Source organism: Pseudorasbora parva, chromosome 1 (genome assembly GCF_024679245.1).
Source record: "Pseudorasbora parva isolate DD20220531a chromosome 1, ASM2467924v1, whole genome shotgun sequence".
NCBI classification, from domain to species: domain Eukaryota; kingdom Metazoa; phylum Chordata; class Actinopteri; order Cypriniformes; family Gobionidae; genus Pseudorasbora; species Pseudorasbora parva.
This window is the reverse complement of record NC_090172.1, coordinates 42,552,625-42,571,105: the sequence shown is the minus strand read 5'-3', so window position 1 is coordinate 42,571,105 and position 18,481 is coordinate 42,552,625. Positions and strand designations below refer to the sequence as shown.

Genomic DNA, 18,481 nt, shown 5'->3' with positions numbered 1-18,481 from the left:
CCTGCAGAGTTTAGCAGCTGCCTGGATATGTTTATGCTGAATTCGGAACTGCATAGCCATGTGCTACTTTTACCACATCTTTCTATGGCAGAAAGAGTAGGCCTAAGAGTGGTAGTATGCTATGCTTTTCCAAATTCAATCCTATTAGCTGGTTCAGGTTTTGGAGGTAAATTTTTGCTTGACAGTGGCCCACTGGCCCTCCAGGAGCAGGATTAGACTATTTAGTAAGTGTTTAGCATTTTGTGGTCATTCTATGATAGGCTTGCAACCAATATAAAACAAAAAAGATCTGACAACTACTTGAGATAAAGGAATAGAAAATGACAGTTGCCTTCGAATACTGTGTGCCTTTTGTATGTTTATGTCATTGCATTCTTCACCATTCAGCAAGAACATTTGTAGCTGCAACTGTGGAAACTAGAGCAGATCTGGCAACCCTGATGCCGAAACACACTGACTGTGATTGGTCGATAGGAGGCGGGTGGCGCTTCAGCCCAAAACACAACATGTCAACATCAACATCAGTTGAGGGCTGCAACAACAACTTTTAAATGACAATATCCTGGCCGGACTACTGTTGTCAGTGATATAAGTATTTTAAATTAACATGATTTCTTAATGTCTAGTGACATATCAGGGCCATTTTATGATTAATTGAAATACATTTCTTACATAAAGTTCCTTTAATGTCTTGTACGTTTCAAGTGACCTATCATGATTCTCTTCTTTCAGTCCGAGGTCTTAGTCCTAATGAACCTGACTAGATCCTATTCATCGAGCAGAAACAAAAGTGAACCCAATCCCAAAGCATGGAGCTTTCACATTAACACAGAAGAAACAATGTAAAAACTTGTATACGGTTCACATTTGTTTTTGCTGTTGAAAGCAAAAATGAGGTATGAATTGGAATTATCTTTTTGAAATAATAAAAATTATGCCACAAATGCTGTTGATTGAGTTTGACTTGTAGCCTATTAAAGTTTACAATTCTTCCAACATAATCTGCATTCTTTAGAATTATTTCGAAAGAAACGCAGACCTGAAATGCTTTGACAAAGAAATGGGTGCCATAAAGGGAAATCAGATCACTGTCTTTGGCAATAAACATGTTTAATTGTTTTCTTTTTTAGTAAGTGCTTGGGCAGTACAGCAAAAGCATTTTTAAAATGCTAAAACAGGCTATAATCAACTGGGTACAGTACATACATCAGCAAAACATATTCTCTCAGGGATCCACCAAAAAGTACAAGACGAACACAGAGAGTTCCAAACAATAATAAAAAGATGGAAAACAAGATATATAAATAACTCTGTAATAACTAAAAGACTTCCTTCTTTTACAAGACAAGAGAGAACATTAAGCAGACTAGATATCAACAGTTTCACAATGCTGGAGACTCGCACACTGTCATCTTGGCATAAAAAACCCTGAGTAACCTATGAGATCAAGTCACAATTTTTTTTTTATTCAGTCAACTTTGGGATGTGATGTTGCATCAAAAAACAGCCTTAAGGATGTGCTCACATAAAACATGTGACTTACAGGATGTGTAATCTGCATTTCACTCAGAATTCAGTGACCATTGGCAGTGGACTTTCGCCCTGTCGTTTTTGACTACTACATATCTAAATTGAGCAATTCCAGCATTATGGATATAATGTATATTTAAGTACATATAAACAAAATTAGACTAAATCAATTAAGCTTATAGGTACTTAAGGGATAGGTCACCCAAAAATGAAAATTCTGTCATCATTTACTCACCCTCAAGTTGTTCCAAATCATGAGTTTCTTTTTTTCTGCTGAACACAAAAGAAGATATCTGGAAGAATGTTCATGACCAAGCAGAGCAATCATTCACTTCCATAGTAGGGGAAAATATTATAATAGTGAATGGTTGCTCTATCTGCTTGATTATGAACATTCTTCCAAATATCTTCTTTTGTGTTCAGCAGAACAAAGAAAATCATGCAGGTTTGGAGTAGCTTGAGGGTGACTAAATGATGACAAATTTCATTTTTGGGTGAACTATAGCTTTAAAATGGTGGAGTGCAGGGATTCATATTGTTTAAATTATGAGCTTCAAGTTAAAGATAAAAATGTTAGACATCCATATTATAAAGAAGCTGGATATGATTAAATATTTTATTGATGCCGAACGTATCATCAATACATTGGTTGGTTTGGCTAGCAAGCTAGCAACTGTCCACATATTTACACAAATAAATAAGAGCATAAACATGCTGTTTTGTTAAAAAAAAGAAAAGGAAAAAAAGACAAATAGATATGCTGTGTAAAAAAAACAAAAAAACATTATGCCCATGACACAGAACACTTCAAAAGTATGAAACTATTTGTTAAATACAAACAACCTTGACAAAGGTTAAATGTGCACAGGAAGTTAAAAATACAATCCCATTTATTTCAATTCAGGCTTAAAATTTTACCTCTGTGAAATGTGAAGACAATGTTTGAAACTTGTGTAAGTCAACTTTTTTTGGCTATGCAAAAGCATGTCTGAAGTCATTTTGTCTGGATATGGCCAAAACGTGAATTAAAAAAATAGTATGTATGTATGTATGTATGTATGCATGTATATATATATAATATATATATATATATATATATATATATATATATATATATATATATATATATATATATATATATATATATATATATATATATATATATATATATATATATATATATATATATATATGTTGACAGTAATGTGGAATTGCCCAATTTATCTATACTTTTTGTTTTATTACAGCAAGTGAATTTTAAAGTAAGCAAATTCTGCAAAAAAAAAAACTAGTTTTCCAATGTACTGCATCATCATGTTTTGTTTTGTTGGACGGTGTGCTCAGCAGAGACCGTATGCAGCACTACAGAGTTGATGGGGTTTGACAGTGGCAGGACTGAGCGCTCCAAACTACTGTTGTTTGCACTCTGCAGGCTGAGGATCCACGGGCTGGAAAAGAGATAAAAGATAGGGATGGAAGAGAAAGAGACAGAATATTTTTTATTCAATAACTTAATACGGTATCTACAACTTGAGGCAGGAAGAGTGCAGGAAAAGGAGAAAGGAAGATATATCTTCATCACAGAAGAGTGGTAATGAAAGCACATTTACACTGACACATCTCTCTAGGCATCTGTTGGATCAACAATGTCAATGCAGTCATTAATTAAGATAAAAGTGTGAGGGAATCTAAAGTGAATAACCACTCTTTTGTAGTGCAGATACATCACTATCACTAAATGGGAGAAAGCGTGTTTCACCACAGCCTGATCCACCGAAAGAAAATGTGTTGTTTGTAGCGGTTGTTTTGCGTGAACGGGTCATATCACAATGAATCAAGTCTCTAGGTTGACTTGTTAAGAAAAAGACTCATAATTTCCTCTCCTGTAAAAAGGGTTAAATTTCTGAAATCCTTCTATTCTGTCCCTATAAACCTAAAATATTAACATGACTCCCACATTTACACAGTATTGATTTGGCCAGTCCAGTTACAGTAATTAAAGTGACTGAAATGGTCAAGAAAAAAACATTTTGTAGGGATTTTAAATTTTTACATTATACCATAGAAAAAAATAATAATAATGAATGTGCACTACTGTTCAAGATAATGTTAACGTTAAGCTAATGTAAGACTCTTATGCTTACTAAGGCTGCATTTATTTGATCGAAAAAACTAAAAACAGTAATATTGTGAAATATGGTGTCTTCAGTATCACATGATCAAACATGATTGCCCTTTCATGCAAGTCATTTGACTCAGCGGCCATCTTTGAATTGTGTCCCAGGCAGCTATTTCAGTCGTGCAAGTACATCTGCTATCTCTTTGAATGGGAAAACATAAAATTCTCCAAAGCTGTTCATCAAGCTTACAATTCAGTTTAATATTTTAAATCACCAATGAACTCTTACAACAATTGTCTCCTTAATTTAGTTTCTGAACACTTAAATCATGACAAAAACAAATGAATTTTCAGGCCGCACCAGCCAATGCTCATATACAGCTATAATCACTCACGTTTCAGAACATAGCACACGTTTCTATAGCAACCGGAGCATCTAACGGCAGCTGCAGTGTGAAAATGACTTTACCAATTGCCTATTGGGTCATTTATTTGAAAGCTGGACTTGTATGCCATATTGCATACAAGCCTCTCTTATTCAAAGTAATATGAGTATTTGTATATCTAAAGTCTTTGAATTGATCCTTCTAATTATTCTAAAATGCTGATTTGTTTCTTAAGAAAACAAACCTAATTCTAAACTTTTGAACAGTAGTGTATGATATTATCCCTTTAATATAAGACATAAGACAAGAAACCCCAACACTTAAGCACTCCAGGACCAGGGTGTAATGTTAGCTTAGACCTCAAGTCAGTGTTTTGTGGTGTAGTATCACCTTGTTATAGCAAGATATGTATTCAAAAAAGGATGCCACATATCTGAGCTGGAAAATTTCTTGACCTACTAAAAACCACCAATAACTATTCAGCAAGATTGTGGGGGAAAAAAGAATATAAGATCTTTTCCATCCATGCACAGTGCAAAATGGATGGAAGGATATTGTCCCAAATTCTCTAATACAGCAGTCGTGATTCTCTCCTCTTCTCTGTTCTTTTACAGTCATGTACTGAGATTTTGGGCAAGGCCTTAATAATAGGATATGAAAATGAATGGCCTAATATAATGTTATAGGGTTGCTGTGAGCATGAGATAGCATACGTAAGGACAGGGATGAGGCCGAGGGGGATGTGAAGGCAAAGGTTAGAATGGACTCATGACATTTCTTCCTTACCTAGAAATGTATGAGGTGAGAATGACTTATGCCTGTCACTAGGGCAGAACAGGAGGTAGAAAACAACCACAATCAGCATTAAATCATCAAACATGCAAATAAACCACAAACATTCACACGAAGAAAAAACAGAACAGAAAATTAAGTTACAGAGAATGAGGAATGCTAAACAAAGAGACAATTCAGTAATTCCTTTTCGAATTCAAATTCCAAAATCCAAACTGACCTTGGAGTCTCCATCCTCTTCATCATCCTCATCCTCCTCATCTTGGTCCTATTTTACACAAAACACAGTTACCCTACATAACTGCATTATAATATAAAAAAAGTCACTTATTTTTTGTGTGAAGTTTTATAAAACACTGATTGCTCCATTTATCTGTAATACTATTTATAACACGACGCTAGGCTCGCTGCGATAGTCGGTGTTGCCGTTGTTCAGACTCAACACCGGTTACATCACTTGCACACTGTAGCACTGCCACCACCGTCGTTTAGATTTTTTTTAAATAGTGTAATAAAATCATTTAGTTCAGTTATAGAACGGACAAAACAAATAAAACTGAACGTCACAGAACAAATGCAGCAGGAGTCAGATCTCATTCATCAGAGAGTGAGCAGCAGACAGACAAGATGATCGCGGATTTGGTTTCAAAGCGAAATGTAAAAGTGGCTATTCAAATGAGTTTTTCATTGTACTGTGTTGTTGTTGTGTTTTTAAGAATAAGCTAATTAACCCACAATTCAAGCAACCCGCCTACGAATTGGTGCCAAGTCAAAACCGGAACTAAAATGTGGACGGACGCACGGCGCACATTTACTGACGAACTGTCATTCACTGTGTGCGCGCTCTGGCGCGTTTTCAGTTCATGCATATGGACGCTTAACTTTTATAGGAATTCATTGAAAGCACTCACTTTACTCCGCTCCGTTATTAATGCCCGAGCGGCTGTGTGCATGTTACTTTCGGTTAGATAGAATAAGTGATTAAAAAGTCCAGTCGTGTTATCACAAGTCGATTAACCGGTGCAAAAATTTCCTCACCGTCAAATCCTTACAAGCCGCTGTGAAATACTTGATTCTGATTGGTCAATCACGCATTACAGCGGTATTTTATTTCCAGATAAAAACCGCAAAACTGAATAACACACCACTCATCCAGGTTATTTTGATTGGTACTACTTGTATGTTTAATGTGTCACTCCGCTGTCGTTGACTGTCTGCTTCCATCTTGTGACTGAAACACTTAAAGGGATGGTTCACCCAAAAATGAAAATTCTGTCTATAGTCACTCTTATGTTGTTCCAAACCTGCATGAGTTTCTTTCTTCTACTGAACACAAAAGAAGATATTTGAAAGAATGTGTGTAACAAAGCAGATAGAGCAACCATTCACTACCATAATATTCTTCCCTACTATGGTAGTCAATGGTTGTTCTATCTGCTTGGTTCACCCAAAAATGAAAAAATTAGCCTATGATTTACTCACCCTCAAGTCATCCTAGATGTATATGAAATTCTTCTTTTAGACAAATAAAATCTAAGTTAAATTTAACTTTTTAAATGCAGTAGTTTTAACTGTTTTGATGTCCATAAAAAAATGCACCTGTCCATCAAATAACGTGCAATTATAATGCTTGGATTAGCCACGACTTTTCAAATATAACTCCAAATTTATTCATCTGAAAGAAGAATGTCCTATACACCTAGGATGACTTGAGGGTGAGTAAATCATGGGATGAACTATCCCTTTCAGCATTAATTTCAACATATTAAAACTAATCTTTTCAGCAACCGATAAAGGCTTAAAGCAGTTTGGAACTGTTTTACTTCGTGGAAGCTTAGCGGAAGAGCTAATAAAATATTTAAACTCAAGACAATATTTCATGTCTAATTTACTTGAGACAAGCAGCCGTGTAATAACTAGGATAATGTACACCCTGCCGGTTGTTATCGCAGAATAAACCACTTTAGAGCAAATCCTGATCACTCTGTCGGGGTTTATTCTGCAATAACAACCGGCTGGTTGTACATTATTCCTTACGTATATGTGAACTCACCTCCTCTTCGCCCTCATCCAGTTCCTCCTCCTCAAACTGCATCAGCAGACACAAACAAATTAAAGAATGCATATTACAAATTAATGCATGCTGGACCTATTCTGCAGAACAATAGACATCGTAAGACAAGTCGTTTGAAAATACGCACACTTTCGTCATCCTCCAAAGCTTCTCCTGTGAAATACAAAACTGCTCTTGGAACGATTCTTTCCCTGAAGAAATGGCCAATTTCAAAATCTGTGGCTAAGGTGTACTCTGAATCCTCATCCTGTTGAACACAAAGGAATTATATAAAACTTCTCTGATCATTTAAAAAAGTCTGATTATATCTCAGAAATTATTCTCTAAACATTCAAAGTAAACTAACCACTTATCTATCAGAAGGCATGATATTTATCTGACAATGAAACCCTCAAATCACATATAATTGGTCTCATACAAACTAAATGCCTAGATAAAACTAAACAGGATGAGCTGACAACAGAAAGAATTAAGAAACAAAATACTCACCAACTCTTTATCTGGCGAAACTAAAACAGAATAAAATATTGGAGACTTTATGTCATAGCACAAAGTAAACCTGCAGTATGTAAAACATCTGAATGACAGAATATAAACATTTATCCGATAATTACTTAACTCAAAATTTAAGAGGGCTTAATGCAGTAGGTTGTATTCAACACTATAGGCCAGATTTACTAAACAGGGCAAATTAGCATGAGTGCGCAATTCCAAAGAAGTGCCGATGGGAGTGAAAAGTTCTGCACGTGATCTACAGATGACACACAGAGGCAGCTGGATAATTTCCATAATGACCAACGCAATCTACCAAGAACAGCACATATTATCAACTGGTTTAACATGCTTTTTTGGCTGGTAAATAATGGCACAAATACCAGTAAATTGACGAGCGCAAACCTTAGTAAATCACCTTGCATGGTTCATTTAAATCCTCACATAAATTTTGCATCTGAAAGGGAAACTCCTTCAGTTGTGTCTTAAGTTATTCCTGACAGCAGTTTTAACACCAAACAAGGGTTTACGCTGGTGCAAGCTGTTAGTAAGCCTGGCCCTATAGTGAAGTAATGTTAATTCAGCATAAAGTATTTTTTGATGAAAATGGGCTATAACAAAGAACCCGAAGAAATGTGACACCTAAACAAATTTTAGTTTAGAAAAACCATATTGAAACTTATTGTGACATCATACAGTGCTGATCATATTCACTTCCTCTGCCTCAAGCCTGGTTTATACTCGCCATGTCTGCACAAGCGTGAAGTTGCGCGCAGCAAAATGACGTCATTATGGTGTGGGTGGTCGTGTGCGAGACCCCATTGCACATGGCGGAGCATTTATGAATCCAAAGAAGCTTGATGTGAAGATCAAATTCCATCAAGTGCTTTTTGACGCTTTGAGGCACTTATACTTTTTATTTTTTATTGTATGTAAAGTTAATTTTTTTGTATATAAAGTGAATTAGTTAAATTAGAATTTATTTTAATAGGATTTAAGACTTAAATAGGATATTTGCTTAAAGTTAGTTTGAGTTAGTTTTAGGCAATACTGCAGCTCACAGTTAATTTGTAGTAATATTTCAGTAAGACAGTAATAAAGACAGTTAGCTATAAAACCAAACTACACGATATGAAACTAAATAAACACATTGAAGAGCACAGCGTCTTCTCGACATGATGCTATCCAGTATCCACTGCAATGTTTGAAGTGATTCAAGTTTTCACTGGTGACTAAGCACGCAAAGTGGACAGGTAATATGCAAATGTTTTGTCTTGATGTCACAACAAAAAGGCTTGCGATTCATTTGAAAAACGATTTGTTTAATTGACTGCACTTTCAGTTTTAAAACTTTGCAAGATGTTTTCATTTAATTAGAACTATAGCCGCGTTTCCACCGCAGGAACTTTACCCAGGAACTTTGGGGTGGAACTCGGTGTGTTTTGACCACAGGAACCAGGGTCTAAATGAAGTTCCGGGTAAATATTCCAGAGAGTTCCAGAGCAACGGCCCTGCTCGCGAGGTAGTACTTTTTCAAAGTTCAGGAGCTTTCGAGGACGGGACTTGGGCGCTGAACATGCTGATTGGTTTAGTATTTTATTTCAACCGGCATTTTTAAAAGTCTTTTGCGAGGTTCGTTCTGCGTTCAGTAAATGATGGCGCGCGTTCGTCTCAGCCATCTCACGTTCAATGTCCGTAATAGCTGATAATAATATACATTGTCATTTTAAATCTAGCTTTACAAGCTTTCTGAATATGCTAGTGCTCTTTTCTGTCGTTGTTACCTCTTTAGTAAACCTATACATAACCAGCAAAAGCAGCACAGCCTAAATCTCTTCCATACTAGTTATTAATTTTTTTACCATGTAAACGACCTGACCGATTACTTTTAAGTGTGCGTCCTTACATGACATCCATAATATGGGGCACTTTTTAGAACCCAGTTTGCACTTTTTACTAAATTTTAATATTAAAGTAAAAGTCCATGTTTAATATAAAGGTTTATTGAAAATAGAAAAAATAGTTAAGACTGTTGTTCAGTTTCGTTTTTATACACAAGTCATATCAATTTATTTAGCTCTAATGTCACAAGTAATAATCTCAAGGTTTACTAGGTTTTTCATGATTCTTTGGTATTGTGGGTTTGGTCAAGTGTAATAAAAAAATAAAACAACCAAATCAGTTTATACGTAAAGAAATTATTTCATTAAGCACTTCCTCGCGAGATGCCATGCTTTAAGTGTTGTTCTGGCAAACTACTTCTCATCGCTGCTTTCTGATGGTTTAGAGGACAATTACTCCAAGCTGCCCCCTGTCGTTATAAACGCCTTGTCCGCTTGTGGAGGGGTGCGTGCAGTCAGCGGAGGCTCGCAGTGCAGAGCCAGGCAAAAGTATAAACAAGGCCATGTTTATACAGTGCAGTACACTTTAATCATTACCCAATGTACTAGTCTCATTTCCCTGCTATTAGCATTTATAAAAGTTCACATGCACATTTGTCATATTGTGTACCTTTAATAGGGTTGAAAAAGTTGAAAAACGAGTCATTGGGCACTTGTTTGGTGATGACTCTCGCTGTCCCTCTCCCTTTGTGCTTCTGCTTCTTTTTGATTGTTTTAACCGTCACATCTTTGCCTTTATGCCAATCAATTTCACACCTGCCAACAGAAGAGATGAATAATGAAAAATTTTGAATTCTTTTAATGATCTGAGGTATTGCTTGAGACTGCTCACCCCTCACAATCGATGATTTCTGGTCCCTCAAACGAAAACGGATCCTCTGCATCTGGCTCTGATTTCATTTTGTATACTTTTGTGAGGACTGTGTTGGTAAAGTATTCATTGGGTTCAAAATGGAACTCTAATGTAAAGCTCTGTAAAAAAAAATAATATAATAATTATTATTATAATAAATGCTTTTTTAATATATATATATATATATATATATATATATATATATATATATATATATATATATATATATATATATATATATATATATATATATAGTGAGGAAAATAAGTATTTGAACACCCTGCTATTTTGCAAGTTCTCCCACTTAGAAATCATGAAGGGGTATGAAAATGTCGTAGGTGCATGTCCACTGTGAGAGACATAATCTAAAAAAAAAAATCCAGAAATCACAATGTATGATTTTTTACAGCTGAAAATTTGAACACCTGATAAAATCAATGTTAATATTTGGTACAGTAGCCTTTGTTTGCAATTACAGACGTCAAACATTTCCTGTAGTTTTTCACCAGGTTTTCACACACTGCAGGAGGGATTTTGGCCCACTTATCCACACAGATCTTCTCTAGATCAGTCAGGTATAGTCTTGTCCTGTCGCTGAGAAACACGGAGTTTGAGCTGCCTCCAAAGATTCTCTATTGGGTTTAGGTCTGATGACGGGCTAGGCCATGCCAGAACCTTTATATGCTTCTTACAGAGCCACTCCTTGGTTATCCTGGCTGTGTGCTTTGGGTCATTGTCATGTTGGAAGACCCAGCCTCAACCCATCTTCAATGCTCTAACTGAGGGAAGGAGGTTGTTCCCCAAAATCTTGCAATACATGGCCCCGGTCATCCTCTCCTTAATACAGTGTAGTCGCCCTGTCCCATGTGCAGAAAAACACCCCCAAAGCATGATGCTACCACCCCCATGCTTCACAGCAGGGATGGTGTTCTTGGGATGGTACTCATCATTCTTCTTCCTCCAAACACGTTTAGTGGAATTATGACCAAAAAGTTCTATTTTGGTCTCATCTGACCACATGACTTTCTCCCATGACTCCTCTGGATCTTCCAAATGGTCATTGGCAAGCTTAAGACGGGCCTGGACATGTGCTGGGATAAGAAGGGGAACCTTCCGTGCCATGCATAAATTTTAAACCATGACGTCTTAGTCTATTTCCAACAGTAACCTTGGAAACAGTGGTCCCAGCTCTTTTCAGGTCATTGAGCAGCTCCTCCTGTGTAGTTCTGGGCTGATTTCTCACCTTTCGTAGGATCATTGAGACCCCACAAGGTGAGATCTTGCATGGAGCCCCAGTCCGAGTAAGATTGAGAGTCATGTTTAGCTTCTTCCATTTTCTAATGCTTGCTCCAACGGTGGACCTTTTTTCACCAAGCTGCTTGGCAATTTCCCCATAGCCCTTTCCAGCCTTGTGGAGGTGTACAATTTTGTCTCTAATGTTTTTGGACAGCTCTTTGATTTGGCCATGTTAGTAGTTGGATCTAGTTCTTACTGATTGTATGGGGTGGACAGGTGTCTTTGTGCAGCTAACGACTTAAACGGGTGCATCTAATTTAGGATTATAAATGGAGTGGAGGTGGACATTTTGGCTGCATCCGAAAACCTAGGCAGCTGACTCGTTGCCTCATCAGACAATGACTTGTAAGGCAGCGTTTTGTGCATGAAGACATCTCATGAAACTAGTTTCGGAGTTCTAAGGCAGTGTAACAGTTTAATGATCTACAGCAAAATAGAGAGAGCTCTGGTGAAAACTAAACATATTTAATTACTACAGTAGTGATTTCTCGCTAGAAATGACATCAGAAGTGTAATATGTTAAAAATCGGACGCCATCTTTTTGTTCCCAGCTCAACTGTCACTGAATGGAAAGCACAGGATTGTGGGATATCAAAGGCAGTGAAGGACACATGTACGCTGCCTTCAAAAATCGATCAGATAAAGGTATCTCAGGAGACAGGAAGTGAAGCTAACATTAGATTCGGACGCAGCTTGATGCCTTCCTGCCTTAAAATGTGTCCTCCGAAGGCAGCATTTTCCAGGTTTTCGGACGCACTCTTTAAAGGCAGACTAACAGGTATTTGAGGGTCAGAATTCTAGTTGATAGACAGGTGTTCAAATACTTATTTGCAGCTGTATCATACAAATAAATAGTACATCAATATCATACATTGTGATTTCTGGATTTTTTTTATTTTATATGTCTCTCACAGTGGACATGCACCTACGATATATATAAACTATTTATATATATATATATATATATATATATATATATATATATATAGGCCTACATAATGTCAGATAACATTGATAGAAAGGTATGTAATGGATTACAATCAATCAATCAGCTGTTCAATTTAAGGACACAATTAGATAATACCAATTTAGGTCAACCAATTACTAAACAGTGCTTCATTTTGTTCAGTCTGACTTTGTGGTCTAAAAGGTTGCATTAGCAATTTAAGAAAAACACTTTAGCAAAAACATGCTCAGGTTAAATGTTTGAATAATCAATTTTACTGTTAGTCCACTGTGTGAAGAATTTGCATGTAAAATATCACAGTTCACTTTATTTTACTATCCTCACTTACATAAATTAACTATAGTGTCCTGCACCCACTAGTAAAAAAAGTTTGGTTTGACTGTAGTATAATAGTAGTAAAGCACATTTTAAATGATCCGATTTGTCCAGCAGTTATCAATATGACAATATGTTATAATATGATTTTTAAAAACCCACACAATTAGAACATATTCACAGAGTTCAATCTAAAGTAAGCATTTAAATGAAATCCTTACCATAGCCTGATCAGGACCAGAAAATATCACTTTAATATCTTGAAGATGTTTAAGTATTGGCTCATCATGCTCCTGTTGAGATAGAGCACAACCTTCTATTGATTTCACATGTACTGGAAAAACAATTTAGTTTAAATATTACTCAATTAAATTATATTATTAATGAAAATGACACAATAATATAAAATATTATTTTCTTGAAAATGTACACATAACTTTTTTAATAAATACATAATATAACTATTCACATTCATAATATGAAGCTTTATATTGTATGTCCAAGGTTACACTGCAAGAGCAAACATTCAATTATCATTCATCAGAATAGAATAGAGAAATCAGAGAAGAAGGTTCAGTGGTTCACCTGCAGCATATCGCTCAGCATGTCCACACTCCGGAATATGGTGAGCCAGAACTCTGGAATTCCCTTGGGTTTCTCCTCATTAGCATCTTCTGTCTTTTCCTCTATAGCAGCTTTCTTCTTCAGATCTTCCTGAAAAAGAAAAGTTTGCCTTAGAGTACCGCTCTTTTGTCATCATCAGGTCTGATTTCAATGTGAGTGGATAGATAATAATCACTGCTAATGCTGCTTCATCCTCATGGTCACTCTGCCATTCACATTCCTCATCAGTGGGTTCCACTTCTCCAGAGAGAAAGTTTCTTCTCTAAAAAAAACAGAAAAGGCTCACTTGTGAGAAAATATCATATTACCCATGCAAACAAATAAAAGTAAAGTTTGCATTCAGCTCAAGACATTTTCTGTGCTTTAAAGTCATTCTGAAAAGGTTCTAGTAAAAGCTACAGGACCCTGAGGAAGAATGCTCTGCAATAACACGCCAGCAATCAGAGATATTTAAGGCAGGTGCACACGGTGCGTTTTTTGCTGTCTTACAAGATATCAGGTGATTTATTTTTCTCTTGTAAAAATTTGTCTTAAAATCGTTGATGCTTATACAGTAGCGGCTCGCAATATACAATAAGTTACGTGCACCCACCTCCCGTCAATTTTCAAATATTTAAAAAAAAAAAAAAAAAAAAAAAAGTTTCCAAATCCAGGAATTCGCCCTAATTTTTACCGGTGTATTGGCAATCCCCAATACATCACAAAAGCTAGGTCTATATCACAAGTGTGCAGGGAGTGTATTTGTGTGTGTGTCAGTGTATGTGCACACTGAAGGGTTTAAGCCACTGCCATAATGATATAGACCTAGCTTTTGTGATGTGGTTGTGTATGATTTGACAATAGGGGATTGCCAAAACACCGGTAAAAATTGGGCCGAATTCCTGGATATATATATGCATGCACGCACAGGTAAAAAGTTTAGAAACATTACATTACTACATTACAAAAATACAGAAAAAAAACAGTAATATTGTTAAATATTATTACAATTTTAAATAATAGTTTTCTATTTTAATATACTTTAAAATATTTAGCAGCCATTTCTCCATTTTTCAGTGTGAAATGCTCCTTCAGAAATACTTAAAGTTATTTTGGAAGCAGTTGTGTTGCTTAAGATGTTTTTGGAATCTGTGATACTTTTTCAAGATTCATGATGAATACAAATTTTGAAAGAACAGCATTTATTCAAAATAGAAATATTTTCTATAAATCTTTACTATGACTTTTTATAATCAATGTAACACATCCTTGCTGAATAAAAGTAATTTCTTTAAAAAAAAACAGCTATTCTAAAAATGCTATTCTTTTTAAACTTTTTATTCATCAAAGAATCCTGAAGAAAACATCACAGGTTATAAAAAATATATATATTAAGCAGCACAACTGATGATAAATCATTTCTGAAGGATCTAGTGACACTGAAGACTGGAGTAATGTTGCTGAAAATTCAGCTTTGATCACATGAATATCATTTATTTTTAAGTATATTAACTTAGAGAAGCGTTATTTTAAATCGTAATAATATCTCACAATTTTCCTGTTTTTTTCACTCACATTGTCAACTCACTTTGTCAAATAACGGCTGATAAAGAGCGCTATACTTTCTCTCCAGCTCATGCACCTCCTTGTAAAACTTGGCTTCGATGTGTGTGCTGTTAACCTGAAGATTCTTTAAGGCATTGACTCTTCTTTTCACAGACTTCGGTAAGCTGGACAGAGGTTGGGAGAAGACAGACATTTTGTGAGCAGATGGGTGTCCAGTAATGCACAGCTGGACTGGTGCATTTCCCTGCTCTCTGGGGTCAAAAGATTGGTATGAAGTAAGAGCATCAGATACAAGATCCCATCACATTGCAAAGTGTGCAGCTTATGAGAACTAGTCACACACTTCATGTAAAGAGCAAAGATGTTATAATAAGGTTTGTACTGCAATTGCTATATCTGTTTTAGTCTAAGTAGACTGCTTGACTTGCAACCCCAGCAACTTTTCCTTTGCCTTACGTTTGGTCTTGCAGCGTTCACACACAAAGTTATTATTTCTGTTTTCTGCAAATATTGTTGTGTCATCGTTTTTATGACCATTACAACTACAGCCAAATTCATGGGTGAGTGTCCTCTCTCTGGCCATCCTCAAGCCAACACAAACACACATACAGGTATACACACACCATTAGGACTGACTTCTGTGTGATAAACTCACATGCAGAGACAGATTTTAGGTTGCAGGCAGATGGCCTGCCGCCTGACTAGAGTTTTCCCCCTTAAACAGACGGTTATATTACACTAGCAGGGTGTCTCTCTATGTAACATTAGAAACAATGAAAATGCATTGTGCAGTTTTAAAATTCCACGCAGAAATATGAGACGCATCCAGTCGGGAAATAGTTTGCTTGAGATAGGAAACAATAAAAACACAATGCCATGACCATAAAATCAGGGTACAGAATTGTTGTTTGCCTTGTTAGTCTCTTTGGTTCCAAGTTATTAGTTTGGTTTGTAAGAAACAGCCTTAGTGGTTCACTTTACCTGTCCATGATGGAAGCACTATGTGAGACACTGTCTATTTTGTCCTGAAGAGCTGCCAATGCCTGTGGGTTCTTCATCGCCTGGTCGCTCACCTTACCTGAAAATAACATGCCATCACCAGTATTAAAAATGAATGCACTAAATCCTTATTCATCAGTCAAATGTCTGAAAGTCAAAGCATGTTTATACTACACACACTCATTTCGGGAAACAAACATCCACCTTAAAGGAAGCATAAAATCATGTGAAACACACCACTATTGTTCATATTTTATTGTTTACACTTGTTTACAATGACTATTGTTTACAATATTGCTCTCAGTAGGTTTGTGAGTTTTCTTAAGAAATCCTACGAAATATTTTCCATTAAATCATTAGCAGCAGTGATGTGCAAAGGCTTCATAAAACTTTTACGCTGAAACATTATACTGGCTTTTGTCTGAGCAGCACCCTGAATCAAAAAAATGATTTAAAAGATAGTCTAAATAACACACAAAATATTTTCTCTGTCAGCTCATAAATGTGTCAGCAAAACAGAATATACAAAGTATATTGCATTTTTTAGCTTTATAATAATCAAAGACAATAGCAGGAATTCCTAGTTCATTTACCTTTGGCTTCATTATCAGCATCCATCTTTCTACCACAGCTCAACTATTCTAGAAAAAAACACATACTTCAGCTTGTATAAAAGTAAATGTTTGCCTATTGGTTAAGACAAAACCACATATTTTATTTAACTAGATTTTTCACTTATATTTTTAAAAACAAAATGTATTTAAAATAAAATAAAAACAGGTAATGCTGGGACCTGAACAACCGAAATATAGATATTTTTGTAACCATGAAAACCAAAGTGTCAAAAACTTGGTATTAGAAGCAAATTATTATTATTAGTAGTAGTATATAACTAGTAATATAACTAGCATAATAGTATATAACTACAATTAAAAAGAATAACACACACTTGATAATCATTAAAAAAAAAAAGTATTATCATCAAAATAAAGATTTTGGAAACATCCTAGGTTAAAAAAAACAACATTTATTCTGTTTTCATTATGATGATTAATTTTATTAACTATGTTAATTTATGAATTCGATGATAATTTTACTAATTTGGCGGAAACTTTACTTACTATAGTAAATGCTGGTAAGAGAAAGCCAAGCATTTCTTGTCTCAAAGAGACGTTTAAATAGCTTATGTTAGCATGCCATGTAGAAAAACTGCAAATATCAAAATTAACATCTCAAAGTAAAGGTACAAACAGATATGTTTATGTTGACGCCCATCAAAGATACACACTCACGCTAGCAGCTAATACGCTAAACTAGCCACATCCAGATCATAACAGATTAAATCAGATCTCATAATCCCCACAACCACAGAGTTTAGCACAGGTGATGGAGAGGGTCATAACAGTGACGGAGGGCGGACACTGGAAGATCCCCAAACGAACACTGTAGACGGGTCACGGGTGAAGTGTAAATGTCACAGGCTAGTAAGCTAACAGACCCTCGCAAAAACACACCCGGGTCTGAGCTTTGACTAACGTTATCTCTGCCACGTTTAACAGGTTACAGGATCATTGTTTGCAAACTGACTTGTATTGAAACTGTAGCAATTCATAATAGTCACTCGTAACTTTGTCAAAACAAAGATGGCATGCAGTGAGAACACAAGCAGCACACTATGAGATATTTGTAACCACGGAAATGTAATACAGTCTGCTTGACCTAAACTGGACATTCAAAATATTCACAGGTATTTCAAAGTAAAATGCATCGGTTAAAAACAAAACAAAAAACAACAACATTTTATTTAGGGAGATTTCTGTTCTTACCTGATTCAGCGGGTGTTGTTCAGCTGATGGACTCGGCAGTAAAGCTGAAGCACATTGGCCAGTAGTGCTCCGCCTAAAAGCGACAGTGATGTGTTGAACCAGACTTTTGAACCGGTTCTTTTAAATGTATTGGTCGATAGAACCGATTCACTGAAATGACTCGGACATAGTATAGTCTCAAATCACATATTATTCATTTAAATCTTTTAAATGTTTTTGTTGTTGTAAGTTTTAATACATTTCTAGCACGTTCCATTAGTAACTGCTATTCCGGTATTCAAATTATTATCCCAAATGATCATATTCGATCTCGGCTCAATAAGAATCGGACTTAAACGTTCTTGGGTCAGAGTCAGTCAGTAATTGGTTCGGTTCCCTCTACCCCTGCGTCTCAATCAGCTCCCTAGTTCACTAGTCAGGGCACTTGTGATTTTATTCAACCTATTCTTTTAAATCCCACTAAATAGTAGTTGGAAAAAAATATTTCACTAATCACAGGTTTCTTGTGCAAAGAAAATATTTGATCCTTTTATATCTGAATGTACCCTTATTCTGAACATTTAAAATGTGTTTAATAGCTTGTGAGCTTTCTACAACATTGTTCACAACAAGTGAACACAACACAACAATGTCTACAACATTGTTCTACAACAAGTTCACTAGATTTGATAATGCAGCTCTGTGCATGTTTTATAACTGTAAACAAAATATGTGTAGTTGTTCCAGCTCTATACAAAACTAAGTCTTTATGGCAAAAAATAA

At 35.8% G+C, this 18,481-nt stretch overlaps 1 protein-coding gene across 3 annotated transcripts; it reads right to left on the bottom strand.

Moving 5' to 3' along the window:
- Positions 1 to 2,706: 2,706 nt before the first annotated feature.
- On the bottom strand, positions 2,707 to 17,803 carry nap1l4b (nucleosome assembly protein 1-like 4b). Of its 3 annotated transcripts, XM_067441354.1 has the most exons (15): positions 17,720 to 17,803; positions 16,487 to 16,534; positions 15,876 to 15,972; positions 14,917 to 15,058; positions 13,525 to 13,611; positions 13,311 to 13,439; positions 12,947 to 13,018; positions 10,127 to 10,266; positions 9,905 to 10,050; positions 7,391 to 7,410; positions 7,029 to 7,148; positions 6,881 to 6,916; positions 5,048 to 5,095; positions 4,822 to 4,859; positions 2,707 to 2,978 (listed from the first exon to the last, which is right to left on the bottom strand). In XM_067441354.1, exons 2-14 carry the CDS (start codon positions 16,509 to 16,511, stop codon positions 4,857 to 4,859), a joined length of 1,065 nt encoding a protein of 354 aa, XP_067297455.1. In that variant the 5' UTR covers positions 16,512 to 16,534; positions 17,720 to 17,803; the 3' UTR covers positions 2,707 to 2,978; positions 4,822 to 4,856. The 3 variants fall into 3 exon arrangements, with proteins under 3 accessions (XP_067297455.1, XP_067297445.1, XP_067297438.1); XM_067441344.1 differs by lacking the exon at positions 4,822 to 4,859 and having other exon boundaries at positions 16,487 to 16,529; positions 17,720 to 17,781; XM_067441337.1 differs by lacking the exon at positions 4,822 to 4,859 and having other exon boundaries at positions 2,708 to 2,978.
- Positions 17,804 to 18,481: the final 678 nt, after the last annotated feature.